The following is a 19,690-nucleotide window of genomic DNA, read 5'->3' on the forward strand; positions in this document are numbered from 1 at the left end:
AGGTTTCCTTACCCTCCTATTACATCTGATGAGAAATTAAATAGAGACCTTTCTATTTTTCTGCCGACCGGCCACGTGTTTATTTTCTTCTGCAAAAGGGTCAGTCAACACCATTCAGCGTTTATGGTGAAGAAAGACCCAGGACAAAGGTATTCAAAATAATTTATACCTGAGGAAGGGGCGGGTTGGGGGGTTGGGGTGTGCCTCACTTCTCTGAAACACAATTAGTGTGTCTCGGCACATGGTACATCAAGCAAATGGTGATGTGGATTGGAAAGTCTGTTGTGGGGGTTTCTAAAGCATTTCTAAGAGACAGAATTTACCATAACAACTGCACTGTGACATTGTCCTACAAATTGTAGATGGTTTCTATCAGCTTGCTGAACTTCTGTCCATCTTTACCTCTGAGAGAATCTGCCTCTCTAAGGTTCTCTTTTTTTTAAAAATACCGAATTGCACCGCTTACTTTTCCAGCTTTTTGTTGCCCCCGTCCAAACTTTTTTGAGACGCGTTGCTGCCATCAAATTCCAAATTATATTTAGAATGAATGGATATTGCTTTCGTGTTCACAGCATCTCAACTTTTTTTGAATTTGGTTGTATAAAGCAGCTTGAACTGTTGCTGAACAGACCTGTACTTAATTTAATGTCTCCAATATTCCACAAGAGGGCAGCATCTCTCCTATTTTCTGTCCTGACTCTCATGAATTGTACAATGAAAACAGAATCATGCCCACGTACTCTGCCTATAGACTGCCTATATTATTTTGGAACTGAGCATTTCAAGTTTTTCCTCCTTGTGTGCGGACTCACCCTGAGCAGTTTTCCTATCTCATCAAGAAGGTTCTTGTTTTTGTCTCACTCCTAGCTGGTCTTGAGTCTGCGAGTAGGCTGCAGAGGCTTTCAGTGGACCATAACCAGCTGATCAGTACCAAAGGGCTAAGGGATGTATACACGCTCCTCCACCTGGACTGCTCACACAACCACCTGACAAGTGTGGAGGGTCTGGAGAACAGTGCTCTGCTCCACACACTGGACCTAAGATCCAACAGCCTTACTGAGGTAAAAAGCCCCAGCTGATGAAAACTCTGGATCAGATGCCACTGTTGAATGTTGAAAGCTGAACTGCAGCTGATTTAGGCCCACATGTTTTTGCTTTAACCTTTTATTTTTGTGTGTATAATCATGATAATGATAAATAAGGTGCATTCAATATGCGGTAAGCATGTTAAAACCCTCAGCCAACTTTTTTTCATTAAAAATGTATAAGGGGAATTCAGAGATTATGGCCGAAGAGCTGATCTTTTAAATGACAAGTAGCTGAAGAAAAATAATACATGCAAAAATAAAAATGCAAACAAAGAAAACTAGCCAGCACGCAAGTGTGTATTTGCTCCAATGCACGACTTGGTACCCGACGAGCTTGACTTGTGGACGACACCGATGACAGTAACCACAGCAGGACTAAAACAGCTGACATTGATGGATGGGGTCAGTTGGTCGCTGCCCGACCAGCTGCAGCGGCAGTGTAAAGTTTGTCTAACCTCACAGTGTGACTAGTGTTAACTGACAAGTTGTTTCTCCATCAGCCCCCCAGTCTGAACAACCAGGTCCTCCTCAGAGAAGTGCGTCTGGACGACAACAGCATCTCCTCCCTGCAAGGCCTCGCTGCCTGCTGGCTTCCGCTCATGCAAAACCTCTCCGTGGCCCAAAACAGGTATAGAGTTTTTCCTCCAGTCCTGCAGAGACATCCATCTTCACCTTAAACATTTAATTGGATAAAAATGGAAAAGACAAGAAAAACACAAGTTGCCATTTTTGGCTTGTAACTTTGGTTTTTCGGATGTAACTGCAACCCTCCCTCCCCATAAAAATGTATATAGTTTTCAACACTCATGCAGCCACTTCCATATTTTAGAAGGTGATGAAGTGATGATAGTGAGAGAAATGCACGATAAAGTCATTGCTCAGAGTTTGGATTTTTCCTTTTGTTTCCCAGAATCACCCAGCTGCCTTCCATGATTGATTTTGTGTCCCTTGAAAATCTGGATCTTAGGTTCAACTGTCTATCAGGTAACACATTTTCTTGATTTAACTTGAAGGAAAGCCAACACGTGCCGTCAGTACTCCTGGGATTTTTCTGACTGTCTGCTTACTTTACCTGATTCAGTGACTGTTTAGCTGATTTTTGTGTAGCATCATGTGTGACACATTTTGTAACTCCGGCCATCATTACCATTCAAATACTTTTCTTTAGTTAAAATTGACCAATTCTCTCTTTCTTTTTGTGTTCCAGTCCCTCGCTACAACTGCTTTCACTAAGTCTTTGGTTCTGTGCATTTTGTAGGAATTTTGTGCAAACTATGCCATAACATTAAAGAAACTTTTATATATTTTGCTGATCATTGCTGCAACAAAACAACCCTGACCCGATGGGGTATGGACATGGGATATCTTGTGGTGTCTTGTGGTGTCGCAGAGTGGCAGTGGATCTTCTGATTTGGGCCTCTGTGGATTGGACTTGTTGCTTTGTGTCCCACTGATGTTTGATCTGATTGTGATCTCGAGAGTTTTTTGGCCTGGTCTGTGTTCAGTCTTCCTTTTGCAGTTTTGTGGTGTAGAGGGGGAGACATCTTATTTAAGGCTTTTGAAACCCGAGAGGCGAAACTTGAACTGTGCAAGTATTTTCAACATATTTTTAACCGCTGCATACGCAGAAGAATTCCCAAACTGTGAATGTGGAAGTATGTAGTGGTTGTGTTAAACATTTGCAAGCTTTTGTCTTTCTTCGATGCGTTTTTAAAATAGGCTGAGTAAATATGTTTTTAGAACGGAGTTTTAAATCTGGGTCTTGCTGCATTCCAGTTACTTCAGAAGTTGAAACTCGGAGCAGGGAATGATGTCAAACCCAAAGTTTTCTCAGTTATGTTGCCAGTCTTAAAACCATTATGACCTGATCTCTGACCAAGCTAGCTATCATTAGCAGTGCCATTTGATTGCATTACGTCACATACGACCACAGTAGCAATACGTTGAGAGATAGAGGTTGGACAGTTCCATATGTGTGCAACATATTCACTAAAAGATAAATCGACAGATGAGCTATAAACAGTTTAACTGCGAGGCAGCAGTGTTTGAATTTAAAGCCGGGGATCCTCCGATTTTTCTATCGGAAATCTGACTTTTCAGTTTCTCTTTTCTATTTGGAACTTGAAAGTGATTATTTCCAACTTCAGCTGGAACTAACCATATATCACAACTAAAAGACACCATGTTGGAGTGACGACTGTTGTTCAGTGGGATGTTATTTTATTTTAGTCATTTAGAGGTTTTGGCTAAATGCGTTTTTGACTTGGTGAAAAAACGTTGCAAAAGTTCACAAATCTCTGTGTATTTCATCCAGTTCCTATTGTCTCCACAGGAAAAAAATTAGACTTTTTTTCTGTTTTTTTTGTGTCAGAGCTGCCAAATGTGTGTGAAAATCTGGAGGGATGTCACTTCCTTCGAGAAGTCCACCTGTCAGGGAATCCCCTTCAGCAGGAGAGAGGCTGGAGGTAGGGATGGAGGACGGATGGAGGGCTGTTATTTATCAAACATGTTGTTTCCTCATCTTTTTTGTGCCTGCTAATTCGAATGCATGTGATACCATGTGTTTCCTATGCCAGCCACATTCACTTTGCAGTACCCGCTACATAGTTTAAAATCAAGAAAGAGTAATTAGAAACTTCCAAATTTCTTTCTGAAAATTCTTTGGATAAAAGTTTCAGCCTCCTTTGGTCTCAAATGCCACTTGTCTTGATTGAGATTCAAAGGAACATACCAGTGAAAAGCCAGTATTTGTCTATCACAATTTCGTCTATTGGCTCAGGTAGTCTAAACATTCCAGATGAACACAGGCCACCCTATCCGCTTCCCATGCTAACCAAAGTGATCTGCGTTACCTATTAGATTACCGTGAGGTTCCACAGACATCTGTGTCTCTGTACACCCATACTAAGCGCTTAGAATTCTCAAAATATTGATACAACAGAAAAGTCAATTATCTTTCATTGTCAATTTGCTCATTCTCTTCCCGCGCCTAAATAGTTCAAGACAGTTTCAGGGAGTTTATCTGAAAAATGACCACTTATTTTATTTTTCTTGTTCCTGTTAGGTTTTAACGAGCTGTGATGTAGGCTGTTACGTTATTTGGCTCTTCGTAGTTATTCACACCCATTTAGTAACAACAAAATATCCAAAATATGAAAAACTATATTCGCCCCTCCAAAAAGCCCTCTGGGCATCAGTTTTAGATTTTTTTTTTTATCTCCGATTTGACTTTTGCATCAAAAATGAATCTCTGGTCTTTTTGAGGACTTAAAATCATCAGCACCATGCCAAAATTAAAACTGATTATTTGAATATAAAGTTGTATATTGTTTATTAGCTCACTGTTGTTAGTGGGTCGTTCTCTGTCCAGGTTAATCCTGAAAGCATGCTGCTTTTGAGTTGCTGAAGTTGCTTTTTAAAACTTTGGCAGTTTTAATCCTTAACTGAAACATTACCTTAATATTTCATTGAACTTTACTTAACCTCCTGTGCCAACAGTGGAATTAACCCTCAGTCTTTCCGTACTGGCCCTGCCGCTTTCATCTCGAGCCAGTGATAACAATGGCTAAATTAAAGCACCAAAAGGCAAGCGCTAAGAATTATACTCCCTGTAGGCAGCCCCTGATCCAGGAGACGTCGATGAAGAAAACCCTGGGCCTGATTAATCAGAGCCACTTTAGGAGCCTGTGTTTTGGTGGAAGTCTTCACTAAATGAAATCGGCCTTGTGCCCGTACAAGCTGGAGAAGGAGTTTGAAGGAATGTGAGTTAAGGATTGCGTTTCCTGCACAAATGCGGATAAAATTGATGTCAGTATGAGACATAAAGTATATTCAGTCTGGCTGGAGAAGCTCTATGGCATCTGAACTGCGGAGAGCCTATCTTTATGAAAAATTAGTTTTATTTTTTGGGTGGTATTAAACCCATCTTGACAAATATTTAGTGTGCAATACCTCAGTGGAAGTATTTATGCCTTAAAGCGATCAGGGAAACTGTCAGGTCTAATGTAAACTCAAAAGGAATCCCCCTTCATAACCTTAAGAACTCAACATGTCCGATTGTTTTGTACATTGGCTGTCACAAGTGTGTACGAGTGGCGCCCATTTCTGAGTCGAATTTCACTCCCCACCTCAATGAGGTCATGTAACGACTAAAAGGTCCTATTTGGGTTTGGAGCTTCATTTGAAAACAGACAGCCAGACAACATGCCCACAGGGCTGGAATCTAATTCCCATCTTTGTTGGAAAGACCCGATGGGCCAAATCAAAACTGTATCACTCTGACGGTACACAGATAAAGTCTTGTGCGTCATGTCTTGGTCTCAGAATAGTGGCTTCTTCAAAATGTAAACCATTAACGGTATATGGTACGGTGTGATTTTAAAACCTCCGGAGGGATCTAAAAAGTTACCTGAAGTACACTTTACCACCTGATGCACAAGTTCTGTATGTCTGCTTTTCTGCTACATATATATATATATATATATATATATATATATATATATATATATATATAGCTCATATCAAGCCTCTGTACCACAACAAATAAAGATCAAGCAGAATGAATATATATATGTATATATATATATATATATATATATATATATATATATATTCATTCTGCTTGATCTTTATTTGTTGTGGTACAGAGGCTTGATATGAGATCAAATCATTGGTGTAAAATAAACCTTTTCAATAATCCAACCAACTGTAGAAGTAAAAAAAACATTGATCAAACCTCTTTCATTTACGGAAGATGCACAGTAACAATCACTTATTCAAGTGGTGTGGTGAAACCAACCCAGCTGTCCACATGTGCACCCTTTATTAATCCATCTGAACCAGGACATAAAAAGTTCAACCTCAACACATGTTTTATCCTCCTCTGGTGATGTGGTAGGAAAGATTTAAGAGCATATTGTACCCTGGGAATGATTTTTTTTTTTTTTTTTTTTTTAAAAAGCCTGTTATTAATGTTTTTAAAAATCATCTTTGTGGCGTGAAAACCTATATTTTTTTTACAGATTTTTTTTTTATTGTTGCTATTCCCTAGTGTCCTGTAGAGTTTCCAGCTCCCCATTTTCCCACTGAACACAGACCACATTTGGCCCGTGCTCTGCTGGTAGATGCTCGGTCTGTTTCTGTGACGGATAGTTTAGATTCTTCTGCTTGCACATCCTTAGCCTCAGGCAAAGGTTACCTCTTCCCCAGACTCTCAGCCACACAGGGTCCCCCTCCAGTTGATGCTACCAAACATATATTTGGTAAGGGTTTTTATTGCAAGAAGCACTGTAACTTTTTGTCAAACTAAAATATAACTCTAACCCGTCAACATCAGAGCAACTGTGTCTTATTTTGCAGCCCAGGCAGGAGCTCTGCCTAAGTTAAGCTTCACTGGTGAAATTTCAACTCCTTGATTTTGAGAACTGTCCATTCTATATGTTGTCATCATGTTTGATATCATGTTTTTCTTTTAAGTTGTGCGCATGAATATGAACCACACTGGTCTGTTTTTCAAGAAATGTGCAAAATTCAGAGCTAACTGTGCGACGACTTTGTCATCAATTCAAATACTACACGCTGTGGTTGACATTCATTGTTCTCCTTCTCAGAGCCACACTGCAGAAAACTCTGCCTGGCCTGAGGGCCACTGACAGCCAGCAGACAGACTCCTTCCTCTCAGTCCTGCCCGCTCAGCAGGTCAACATGCTCCCAGGCTGCTTCCTAACTTTCTGTCAGGCTCAGCTTCAGCAGACTCAGGCTTTAGAACAGCGTCACAGCAAAGAACTCGGGTAAGAGCACGATGCTTTTATTTTGTTAACAGGGCCGTTTCATGCCACTGATATAGTCATTGATTCGCATAATAATGCAAGTACACGCAATCAAAGAGAAATGCACTTTTAATTCTTAATTGGAAAGTGAAAAATATACAAAACAAATTCTAGATGAATAAAATGTACACAAGCAGGATGCGGTTTCATGAAAAACCGCATCCATTCGTAGAAAACTTCATGCTTTTCTTTGATGTTAATTCCTGCTGCGAACAGTGAAGAAAGCAGCTGTGAGCGCAGCGGAAAAGCTCCGAATCTGTCCCGTCAGTCCTCTGAGTAGCTTTAACGTACGCTGGCCCGAACAAGCACCTCTTAATGCAAGGCAGAAGAGAGCCATTCACTTCACTGGATCCCTGTTTGCTATTGTAGCCTGTTGACATGACATGAAAGCTCCTGTCGTCTCAATTTAGTTGTGTCAATGAAAGCTAAGAAAGATGGCTATATTTTGAGATTGCCATATCAAGACTGTTTACATGCAAACTAGACTTATATATATGGAAAATAAAGAAGATTGGCACAGCTGCCAGTTCATTGGAAATGATGTAACAGCAATATGTTTGGATGTATTGAGTTTTTGTTTGGGGAAAAAAATGATCCGTTGATTGACAGGAGGCTCTATATGCGAGTTGCCTCAATATTGTGATTTTGGTTTTGATTGTTATCGTCTCTGATTCTAATGGCTGTGGTCCCACATTGTAAAATGCCACACTACTTGTGTGCAAAGCTGGGTTGTGCAGAAGACAGTCTGTGTGGGAGCTGTCATAATTTGAAGGCTTAAAAGCTTCTGATTATAGATATCTGATCTCACTGAAATGTTTATGCATAATAATTGGGACTCTGTCTGAAAATGAATCTGTAGACCTGCTGATGTCCTGTTTGCTGCTTAGCTGACAGCCAACTGTGTGACATAACCGACATGTTTTTATGTGCAAAACTAGCAGGTTACTGAGATCTGTTCGGAAGAGATATCACTGGGTTCATGTGGGAATACATTGTGAAGCCAGGTCTAAACACATGCACATAGAGCTATCCTCTTGTGACAGATCTCCCAGGATTCATGTTGATATCAAATGAGAACAGTCTCTTACTGTATACAATGTCTTAGTTCAATTTGTGAACTAAAATGTCAAAAGTGCTGATTTCCAAAGCAGTTCATGTGGAAGAGGTGAGAAATTCTCAGCCTGATTTCCTTTGTTTTTTAGGTGTCATGGTGTAATAGTGCTGCTCTGTAGTTCCAGTGTCACAAATAGTGCATCCTCTTCTTTTTATCTGACTTTACAGTGTTTTCTAGGGCGGTGCAGTTTTGGCAGCCAGAACCAGAAGTGTTTGATTGATAAAGAAAGAGTGAAAGCTACACAAATAACCAAATAACTCATTTTAAGGAAAAACGGAATCAAATGCAGAAGCAGAATATTGCTGAAATGGATAAGATAACATGGCTGCACACCTAGATACAGGAAGTTGCATTACACTTTTTATTAATATTAGGCGGAGCAGCCTGTTAGACATCAAGCAGTGAGGAATGTTAGCTATCCTCTTGTTATGTCTGATACATAAGGCATAGTGAGCCCAAAGACAACGTCCATCTATTTTCTCAACTCCTTTAGTGTCACTGGCCTCCGCACACGTTGACACTCCGGTGCAAGGAGGACCACCGGCATTTAAACAGTGGTCAACTTTCTGCTTATCTTCCTGACCTTTTCAAATTACACAGCACAAAAGATGAAACGTGGCGGCGGCTACTCATTCGGGTCATGCTGGGGACTCCTATGGCTTGGGGGTAGCGTGCGCTCCTCTTGCTTCACCCCTCACTGTGCACCCTCTACCCCAATGGCCCCTGAACAATGAGCCATTTTGAGGGCTTTGCGAGAGCCAACACAGCCATTTAACCCCAAGCCTGACCTAATGTCAGACTGCATTTTTAGAGGAGGTGAGGTAGGTGCCACACGCCAGCCCACTGGTGACGGTGAGGTGGGGAACTATGGCGTAAATAAGGGATATAATTTCACAGCTTTTATTACAGTGTGTAGGGTGAAGGCTGGATGTCTCTATTTCACACATATAATGCCCTTTTTGATGTAGCTCAGCGATAATTTCCTCTGTACAACGTCTAGTACAAGTATCCAAAATAAATGCATCCGTGCCCTTAAAATGAAAAAAAAAAAAACTATTTGGGAAAAATCAGGCTGTGCAGTGCAGATCATACACTATTAATGTATTTACTTGGGTTCCAAGCTGCTTTATGGATATTTTCACATTTTGTAAGTCAATACTTTGACTCACTTGCAAGTGAAATAGTTCCTCTTCTCCCGAGAAATGTGTTGTATGAAATGCAGCATCACAGCAAAGGCCATTAGATACAATTAGGTCTTATGAAGTACAGCTTCCACACTTTCTGAAAGGACTGTATAGCATTTGCAACAGAAATCATCTCATTAAGCCACATTGTGAAACACAGAGGTGATGGAGATTTCAAGAGAAATTTGTTCATAATATGAATAGAATACAAGTGATGTAGATCTAAATTTACTGTCCTTGTTTGCAGAGATGCATTTCAAAGTTAAGCTAAAGCTTATGTGTATTTCCACCACTGTTATGTCGATGAATATTCAAAATGAATGACTCCATTGCACAATTCTTTATCTTAGGGAAAAGTAGCTGGGTTTTCACCGCTGTTTTTGATTCACATTAAGATATGATATGAATTCAAAATAATAAATAAAATAAAATAAAAGTGAATGGCAACAGTTAAAAAAGGCAAAACTTCCACTGATGCTCAAAGTTAATTTGCATGTGTGATGTGGCTTTTGGGGGATAACTTTGCAAATCACAGCTGTTCTGGAAAAGATTAGAATTGAAATGACGTGACTCAAAACATGTTTCAAGTCTGTGCCGGCAAGCAATAAACAGAGTCTTCCCACATATGATGAAGTATGCCAGATATAGTTTTTTTTCCTCCTGGAGCTTTGTTTCCAGTTTGGACAACTACTTCTTCTACTGAATTACAACCACTAGCAATTCAACGTACCCTCTGGTAAAACTCTGCAACCCAATTTATTTGCTTCAGACCAGTCAATGGAAACGTGTCTGATTCATGTTTCTTTTTGGGGCCTTTCAAGAGAAGGCTTCAGATTTGTTTTTGCTGGTGAAAACCTGGCTGGTGTCCAGATAAGCAAACTTGAACTATTCCCACTTGAAATGCACTGATTCTATTTGTCAAACTCTGAACTACAGGTTGCCATGGGATTTTGTTTTGGATCCCTTCTTTTTGAACTGTGTCATGAGACAATCTTTTCTTGGCCATAACAATTATTAGGGTGAGCTTCTATTTATCCGGCGGGTGATGGCAACGGAGCTCCTTAGTGTGTCCCAAACTTTATTGGATTTAGCATTCTACTTTTAGGGCTCAAAACGGACAAAGCCGATAATAATCAATGTGTAACTTCCACTTCCTTTCACGAGTGTTATAAGAGTGAACAGTCTAAAATGGCCTCCTGCTTTCATACATCATACTTGTGCAACGTTTGTGGCGACCCCAGAGTGAACCAGCAGGTACAGGGAGGGATCATTGGGGTCACAGTCTTCTATGACCCCCTGACTCCTCTCTCTTGCCCCACTGAGAATGAAGAGCTAGGTCTTTGTAGAGAAGATGCAGTGCTCCTTAAGACTACCGACCTTCCAGACACACCAAGTGTGTCTCAGCCCCTCAGGGTTGAAGACGGCGAGGGCAACAGAGCAAAGCACAGTTAATAGATTCATTAAGTTTCCATTGAGGTGGCTTTGTTGTCACTTTATCCCTCATTGAAAGAGACATTATATATCAGGGACTCACATGGAGCAGGCAGGGAAGTCTCTTGTCTCTTCTGGAATACACACAGATACCTGTTTAGGATCACACACCTTACCTTGCATGGTTCGTTGGAACATATAAAGATGGAAAAATCCTTTTTACTCTTGGACTATTGGTTCAGAATACATTAAGATTTAGCATAGTGAATAAAGCTTCTTCAATTTCATTCTGTTACTCTGTACCTCAGTTGAATTATGTGTAAACATTTGTGTTTCCATCCTTTTTGTTTGAATGATTCCATTCCATCGTGCTTGCTCGCCCCTTAAGCAAAAATATCGTTGTAGTCTATAGGTATGACTTTTTGATAGCAGCTATGCTTTTAAATCTATACTGACAACAAAACACACTTTGCTCTTCATACCTTGGGTGTTGTGATTCCATCAGAAGACCTTACTGTCTAAGTTGTGAAGCGGCTGCTTTTCACAGCCAATCCTCCACAGTTCTGAGTTGATTTACAAATGTCATTGACCTCTTTCTGTCCACCTGCTTCTGGAAAAGCCAGTGAGCTGTTTTCATTGGTAATAATGCCATCTAACAAACAGTTGGTTTAAATGCAATTTTTTTTGGGTGTGTGGGTGACTGGGGCCTACACTTCTACAACACTTAATACACAACGTTTTTATGGTGCCTAAAGCAGGGACTTTTTTTATGTCATTGTTTACAGCAATGCTTCATCTCCGTTGGAGGCTGTGAAAAGCTTCTGCAGGCATTTCACGATGGCTCAGAAGCTGGCTGAAGATCAGAGATTCGCCCATGAATACGGTGACACTACTGCGTCTGCTGAATACTTGGATGAAGACCAAACGACAGCTGAAAAGGAAGCGAACATAGACTTAAAAACAGAAGAAAGTTGTATTTATCACCCAGAAATGGATACCAACAGCAAACGAACAGCCGTCTTCCCGAGCAAGAACAACATCCGATGCAGCTACAGCGTTTATGAGGAGACACCAGCTGAAGAGAGTCTGCGTGACACATTTGACATTGTTGCCACTGATCCAAGGACAGGGTCAGCAGTTAGCAAAACTAACTCTGGCCCTGTTCCCTTCTTCACACCAAATGGAGAAAAACCCTCCTTCAGTCTTGACAAAGTGTTTGTGTCCAGCTTTCGCGATATGGACCTCAAAAAGTAATTCACTTGATGTTTTTTCTGAGTCAGTCGTGTATACTTCTGTAGAGCCATTGCATTACATACTTAACTGTCGACAAAAGATCAGCTGATTATAATGTATGTAATGAGAGCCTCCAAATCCTTTGATGGTACATAACTAGACATTACTGAATGAAAGCAAGCGCTCAGCTTTTTATATTATTCTCTTTATAGCAGCTCAGAATTTTATTACTTTCTGCTGCAGAGCATTTGTCATCATTGGGTCCTCCTCTTAGTGATTTACAGCAGGAGATGTTGAAGATCTTTTTCATTTTAACACGCAGCTTCATCATTAACACTGTGCTATCTTTGTGAGGGCTATAGATCTTTGATATGAAGGCTGGCTCTGGACAGGCTTAAACTCTCCAGGGTCCTGCTCTCCAGATGTCTCCTCAGCAATAAATTTGTGTTTTGAAAGATGAAGGCACTATGACATCATGTATATCTCTCACTCTGAGTGTGTGTTCGTCTGCGTGTGTGTCATTTTTGGAGCAGCACAGCGGCAAATTTGATTCAGCGGCGATGGAGGAAATACAGACTGAAATGTGGGAATGTTGATGCCTCCATCGTGGAGAAAGAAGGGGAAATAAGAGGAGACGGTGAAAAGCCTGAATGTGGACCTGCCTATATTAACAGGAGCGCTGCTGGCCGAGACTATGCGGCAACTGTCATCCAGGTAAAACATTTGGAATTTTTTCAAACCGGGCTCCCAAAACCTCTAATTTAACTTGGTGCCCAGGGAGTGAAGCTAGAATAACGGCTGAATATTTTAACTGTATCATTCCACACCAAACCTCTTTCCCTCTGAAGCTGTCATAGTGACAGACTCACCTGGCCATCTGAGATGGCTCCATCAAATTTGGTCAGTCAGAGTAAGAAGAGACTGTTCTTTGAGCTGTGAATGTGTAATTAATCGCTTTACTAACACAACTAGAAAGAAATCACTTTGACACAGTGGATTACAGAAACTATCCATATTCAAACCTCAGCATCAATCCCTGAATGCAGGCCTCAAACATGCCATTGAGACTTTCTTGGATAATCCTCTGCACAGAGGTGTAAGCTGCTGCTCAGAAAAACATGCTACTCACCACCTCTCTCAAATCCCCTCTCAACGCAAAAAGTGTTTGATGAGTCCTTTAGGATTCTCCAAGGAAGACGGTGGGGGGTTGCAGTGTGGAGGAACAGAATGTGTGTGTTGGAGTGTGTGCCGGACGGGTATGAAGTGATTAATCAGATTCCAAAGAAGTGCGGTAGTAAGAGTTCTAGAATTCCTGTGAGGCTTGACTCGAAGTGAAGTGTGCCCCCACAGCCCTTTGGGAATTGGAGGATTTAGAGGCACACTGGAGCTCCATTTGTCTCAGAGCAGCCCGGAGTCACGCAGAGTTCAGACAACAGAACGTTCAGCAATTAAAATAGGGGGCTAACATGTTTTATCTCCCTAATGGGATAACATACAGTATTTACGTTTGCTCTGATTCATGGATAGCTTTCTACCATTTCTTACTCTGGATACCTCCAGGCATTTTGGAGGGGCTTCACTCTGAGGAGGAGGCTTGCATGTGCTCTTGCTGCTGTCACATGGCCTGATGCTGGAGAGGAGGACGCCTTTGAGGAGGTGGATGTGGAGGAATTTGTCTTTGATGAGGTATGCACATGAGTTCATGTGTTCTTCACTTTCATGGTCCAGTAATTTCCCACCCCGTGACCCATCAGACACACAGAGCTGCAAAGAGGTTGATACAACAATGCACTAAAGTACATATGAACATACCCACCATGCTCTCCATCCACACACAAACCTGCCAAAAAAAGTTCTGTGCATGTGCATTGACAGAGACAAAAATATGGTTTACACATGAACTGACAGACATGTACACAATGTTTTATAGTACATGCTCCATGTTATGTTTGATTCTTTTTATGCACAAAGCCAGTACTGGAGAAATACTGGACAGTGACTTTTTCTGAGGATTCACCTCCCAGACATCGCCCCGTGTCAGAGCAGCCATTATCTCAAAAGGTAAACCCCTGATATTATCTGATATTCTTAAAATCAAATGGACTGTTATCATAGTAAAAGTGGCCTGTTACTTTTTTCTATTTTTTTGAGGATTAACCATCCCATGTCCTGTCACCACATTTTTGCTTACCGCCGCTTTTATTCTCTTGAAAAACAAGGTTATTTCCTGAAGGCACGAGGGTTATTTAGCACCAGCAGATGTCATTTTTCACACTTGCAGAAATGTTGTCCCTTTCTTTCCCCCCTCTTCTTCATTTACCTCTCGTTGGATCTTTTCTTTGGAGCGCGCTCAGCACTGTACATCATGGTAGCCGGTTCGGAGCGGCTGATGTGCTGCAGCTGCTGATGTGGTCAGCCTCAGTGTGTTGACACTGAGATACTCATCAAAGGCAGGGGTGAACTATTTAGCACTTGGATAAGGAGAAAATGGAATCTGGACAGTATTTATGCTGGTAGTTTGACTTACATATGGGCAGGCCATAAATGTGAAAACATTTTTTTTTGTGGAAAGTAACAGCCATATTTAAAATGAAAATTTGTTTATTTTAGTTAACTTTGACTGGATATTATTGTATGCATTATTTCTCGTTTTTCCTAAGGTAGACAGAGAAGGCTTCTTTCCCAAGACAAGGATTGAACTCTCCTAAACTTTCTCTAAAACATTGCTATTATTATCATTTTTATTTAAAGCTCTTGAATAACCGTTTGAGCATACCTCAATTGATGCTTCCCTGTCATCAGATATTAACTTTCAAGTTAAAACTGAACGTGAAAATAATTTCTGCACCAAGTTATGTATTGTGAAAATCCTGTCTTTTTTTCTTGCTGCATGGCTGCATTGGTTTAACCCGCAATCACTTAGAAAACGCATCAAATTAAGTGATAGGATTTGCACATTATTGCTAACACCGATTAATATATGTATTTCAGCCTCCTGTGTCCTCTCATGGTTACTCCGAGTACTTATGTTCACCACCATTTGTACAGAGTCCAAAGCAGGCCTGGATGGCTGGGCAACACGTGGACTCGGTTGTACAAAGAATTTCACCAGAGAGGTAGAAAAAGCCACACCAAACAAAACAAAATCACGGAATCAGTTTAATCTGCTTGTTTTCAGCTATGCTGAACAGCTCAACAGGCAATCCATTCAGCTACTCCTGATGCTACTTATGTCTGGTGCAAGTTTGTCAAACTAGCAGTTGTGAAATGGACAATGCAGAAGTTGGTGTTGGTTGCAATCCTGAACTCTTCATCAGTGTTGCTTCCTAATAAATCGGTGTACTGTAGCCTGTAACTCCCGTTTCATGAGTGTGTGCGCATGCAGTCCTCTAGCAATCGAAGTACGAGCTCGTCAACTTAGCTCCTCTATCCAGAGAGCGTTCTTCTGGTTCTCTTGAGTACACATGTTACTCGCAAAAATGTGTCTCAACTTAGCTCTGCACAAAATTAATTGATTTCTTCGTCATCCTGCTATTTCTTGGCAATTTGAGTAAGAAACCCAAGTGGTTCTGCAAATACTGGCATCTCTGTTGGTTACATTTATGTGACAAAGGCATAATAGTTAGCAAGCTTGTTGTGAGCTGCATAGCTGGCTATGTAGTTAGATGCTAATAGTATTTACACAAAATACTGGGGCTGTCTTAGGAGTCCACAATTCAGTATGCCAGGTTTCAAGTTAATCATGGAATTAGCTTTAAACAGACTTTAATTTGGAGCCATTAGAGTAAAGGGATCAGTGATCACCAATGATGCCAAGGCAGAGAAATAAAATCTTTGTGAACTACATTAAACTAATGAGTACACTGTACTCTTTAATTCGGCGCCCTAAATTAGTTCTTTATATTTCTGGTTTGATGTCACAACTGAGCCATTATGTACAGATATAATATATCGATATCAGAAACAAATCAATTGCCAGACAATCTAAATCAATAGGACTCTTATCTATGCCTATGTTTAACATACTTTAATTTCCATTCACGCATCCAGCTCTGATTATCTTGCAAAAACAGACTCAACGCACCAGTAGATCTCAGCATTAGAGCAACATTCAAAAGGACTTTACAGATGCATGCAGTCAGAATTGTTGATCTGTTATGATGATCAGTGGAGATTACTGATAATATGTGAATATGATGGAGTATAATTGCATCCTGTGTAGTTACAATACGAAACATGCATTGGTAAAATTGATGTTATGTTAATGACCTTTTTATGATTTCAGAGGCCAATCTCCTGCTCCATCGTCAGTGCTCAGTGGTCTGTCTGAAAGATCAGAAAAGATTCTGGAAGAATGGTAACTGATAATTTAAGCATACATTGTGCCGATTTCTGATTTCTCATTTTTTGTATGCGTTGTTATTTAATTGTAAAAGAATTGCAGTTTGACATTACTGCTCTTGTTGTCTCCAGGGGCTTCACTGACAGCCGCACAGCTCTACTCATGTTGAAGAGAGCACAGAAGATGAAGTCGGCTAAAAAACAGCAGAAGAAGAATAGGAGTGAGTATGCTCAGCCTGCGATAAAAAAACTATTTGAGCTTTGCTTTTTGTAGGTATGTTTTTTCTGTTCTGTGCTTGTCTGTGAAACAATTATGGGTGAACAGAATTGTTTTCATATGGTTGTAGAAAATGTCTGTTTTTTTAGTCCTAAACATTCTGTCCTCGCAATATGGAAAAACCTGCTGTTGGTACATAAATCTCTTGTCCAAAGTGGAAAAAATCCACACTAATTTTTGAGCCCTTTCATTCTCATCTCTGTTCTCCCTATCGTGCCTCACTGCAGTGAACCTTTCCACCCCATGTATGTTAACGAGCCATAACAGACAGCAGAAGCCAGGGCCTGTCGCCTCTTATTGGGCCTTATGCGAAAGTCTGGAAAGGAAATTACGATTGCCAAGAAAGCTCTTGACAAGTCATCTTGTGATGACTTTCATTCCACCTCAGTGCAGTGGCTGAGTGAAGCTGCAGTGAAAGGTGACCTCACCTCTGCTCTGCTCCAAGAAACAGTAGTGCTGCCACGCCTGTCATGCATGTAGGTCATGTAGGGGGAGGCTGCTCTTTGATCAGAATTGCAAATGCATGATTCTAAAAGCAGTGCTCTTGTCATGTTGCTCCACCGACACACAGGTCTATGTCGGCTGTAACTGCTAATGGCATCTGCCTCAGTGGAACCAGAGAGCTGTTCTAATATTTTCCGAATGTTGTGTCCTGCTTTTCTGCTTCTTGTTTTAGGCCTGCTTTGTCCTGCCTTGACACTCTACTTTAAATTTTTTTTTAAACTCTGTAAGATCCTTCCCTTCGACTCGCCATGTTCAGAAACTGCAATTACCAACTGGCTCCAGAGGAGGCACGAAAGAGGTCTGCACAAAACAACAGATATTCTTTAAAAGGTAGGGCCTCAGATATGCAACCATACACACTTTTTTTTAAAAACCCTGTCGTGTTTTTTTTTTTAGATACTTATTCCTTACTTGAGTTTTGTCTTTGTATTTATTGTTATCAGTTTAATTTTTTACGTTAATATACAGCCATTTTTGCAACAAATTCCACAAATATTTTGGATGGAGGCTAATAATGAGGTTAAACCTACAAAAAATGACATGTTATATTGTCAACTGGTGATTTCAGTTATGATTTGGTTCAAAAGCACCTTTGATGGAAAGTTTGAGTCTTTGAAGAACAAAGATATGATCTCTGGTTTGTCAATATTTGTGTGAGAAAAACATTGAACTGCTTGAAAACAGTGTTCATCAAATAAACATTGAAAGGGTTTTGGATGATTCTCCCTTTATAGTGCAGAATATCATCAAATTATTCAAGTGATCTGGAAAAAATTCTGTGTGTAAAGGGCAAGAGTGCAAGGCTAAGATAGACACCTGGCACATCCGATTCCTCAGACAACACTGCATCAAGAACCGTCATTCATCAACAGCTGATATAACCACACGAGCACATGTCCCTTAAAACTTTACTGTACAAAAAAGAAGCCTCGTGTTAATGTTGTTCTGCAGCCGTGTCGACTTATCTGGGTTCGGAGGTATCTGGGATGGACCACCACACGGTGAAAATGTGTTTTATGGTCAGACCAACCAGTATTCCTCTTTACTTTTTGGATGAAACGGATGCGGTGTGCTCTGGACCAAAGGTGAAAAGGGTCACCAGAAAGTGTTTCAGCAAGAAGACCAAAAGACAGGCTCTATAATAGCATGGGGTTTTGTCAGTTTCCTTGGCAACGGTAATTTACTCTTCCACAAAGGCACCGTTATTGCAGAAAAGTTAATTAAAATCCCAACATATGCTACCTTCAAGACAACATTTTTTCCACTAAAGTGCATGCATTTTTCAACAAGACAATGCAAACCCACATTCTGCATACATTGCGAATACATTTTTTTCGTCGCATTTATCGCAGGTGAGATTCAGGTGGTTTTAAAGTTGATTTCAAATTTCAATGTTGCAACAGCTCCAGGGCAGCTGGCAGCACACTCACATTCTGTGTGCGAATTGCCCGATTTGTTCACTATATAGTCCACTATGAAATGAGTCAGCTGTATGGGGAGCCACCAGGGGCATTATTTAGAATTAAAATCAAACTCTCTGAAATACTATTCTGAAAAGCTTACACACATCCTAATGAAATGCTCTCATACACATAATTGAAAAGTCATGCACTCACACACATTGGTGGAAAGCTCTTATATAAATTAGTGTAAAACTTCAAGTGTATATACGTCAAAGCAATTTCACTCGTGGGTATGAATCCTTTGTTCTCATAAGGGCTTTTTACTAGTTTATCTGAAAGGTTTTCAGTTATGTGTATGAGAGCATTTCATTAGTATGTGTGCAAGGTTTTAATACAGTTTGTGAGAGAGTTTGACTTCATGAGTGTGTATGAGAGTAATTCGGTTAGAAGAGCCTTTCATTCGTACTATGCTTTTCAGCATAGTATGTGAGAGAGTTGGACTTCATATGTGTGTATGCAAGCTAATTCTGAATAATGTCCCTGGTGGCTCCCCATACTGTGGTGTCATAGTGCTGCTCGAAATTTCAACTGAAACTTTCAATTCACTACCAACTCACCATGTGGTACACCAAAAGGAATGCGCAGAATCTGTACACTACATCGATACAATTAGACCGTAATGCCTAGCACCCTAAAGCCATGAGGTGACAGTGTGCTAACAGTAGCTACTGCAAGCTGGCGCCAACCTTAGCAGCTCATTAGTGTTGTTTTCATAGCCAATAAGAATGCCTGGTGCATAAATAAAAACAGCTGTTGACTCTTGGTTATGTTTTCACACAGTTAATTGCTTTTTGTGTGTAATTGTAATGTATTAGTATACTGCATTATTATACAGTTACAGCTGTGGTCACTGTTAAAGTTTTACAGTATGTCAGTGTTTTGGAGAAATGTGTCAATTGCAACATGTTCTTAACCAAAAACAGCAACCGTGGGCTTTCCATCACCTCAGATTTGGTGAATTACTATCCTGCTGAAGTTTATGTGAAACACAGCTGAATATAGTGCGTATAGTTATCAAGCTGTGTACAAATAGTGTCCAACATTCGTAATCTGCTAAACCTACCCACTAAAAAACCTGTATATGAACAATACAACACTGTAACCAATTCAAAGTATCTAACTTGCCTTATGGAGTTAGTGTCATTAATACAGTGTAATGTCATCCCTTCATGTTATTGTAGCACTTATCCCCTTGGAATTAGTGGTGTTAGTGGATGTAACTCCAGT

At 40.4% G+C, this 19,690-nt stretch overlaps 1 protein-coding gene across 1 annotated transcript in view; it reads left to right on the top strand.

The window, feature by feature from the left end:
- lrriq1 (leucine-rich repeats and IQ motif containing 1) overlaps positions 1-19,690 on the top strand; it is a 43,750-nt gene that overhangs the window by 12,055 nt on the left and 12,005 nt on the right. The window contains exons 6-18 of the mRNA XM_075471084.1: positions 868-1,061; positions 1,589-1,716; positions 1,999-2,072; positions 3,460-3,553; positions 6,698-6,877; positions 11,431-11,895; positions 12,412-12,592; positions 13,439-13,564; positions 13,850-13,939; positions 14,870-14,994; positions 16,164-16,235; positions 16,352-16,440; positions 17,229-17,330. Coding sequence (XP_075327199.1) covers positions 868-1,061; positions 1,589-1,716; positions 1,999-2,072; positions 3,460-3,553; positions 6,698-6,877; positions 11,431-11,895; positions 12,412-12,592; positions 13,439-13,564; positions 13,850-13,939; positions 14,870-14,994; positions 16,164-16,235; positions 16,352-16,440; positions 17,229-17,330 — 1,920 coding nt within the window. The remainder of the gene's footprint in view (positions 1-867; positions 1,062-1,588; positions 1,717-1,998; positions 2,073-3,459; positions 3,554-6,697; positions 6,878-11,430; positions 11,896-12,411; positions 12,593-13,438; positions 13,565-13,849; positions 13,940-14,869; positions 14,995-16,163; positions 16,236-16,351; positions 16,441-17,228; positions 17,331-19,690) is intronic.

Source organism: Odontesthes bonariensis, chromosome 7 (genome assembly GCF_027942865.1).
Source record: "Odontesthes bonariensis isolate fOdoBon6 chromosome 7, fOdoBon6.hap1, whole genome shotgun sequence".
NCBI classification, from domain to species: domain Eukaryota; kingdom Metazoa; phylum Chordata; class Actinopteri; order Atheriniformes; family Atherinopsidae; genus Odontesthes; species Odontesthes bonariensis.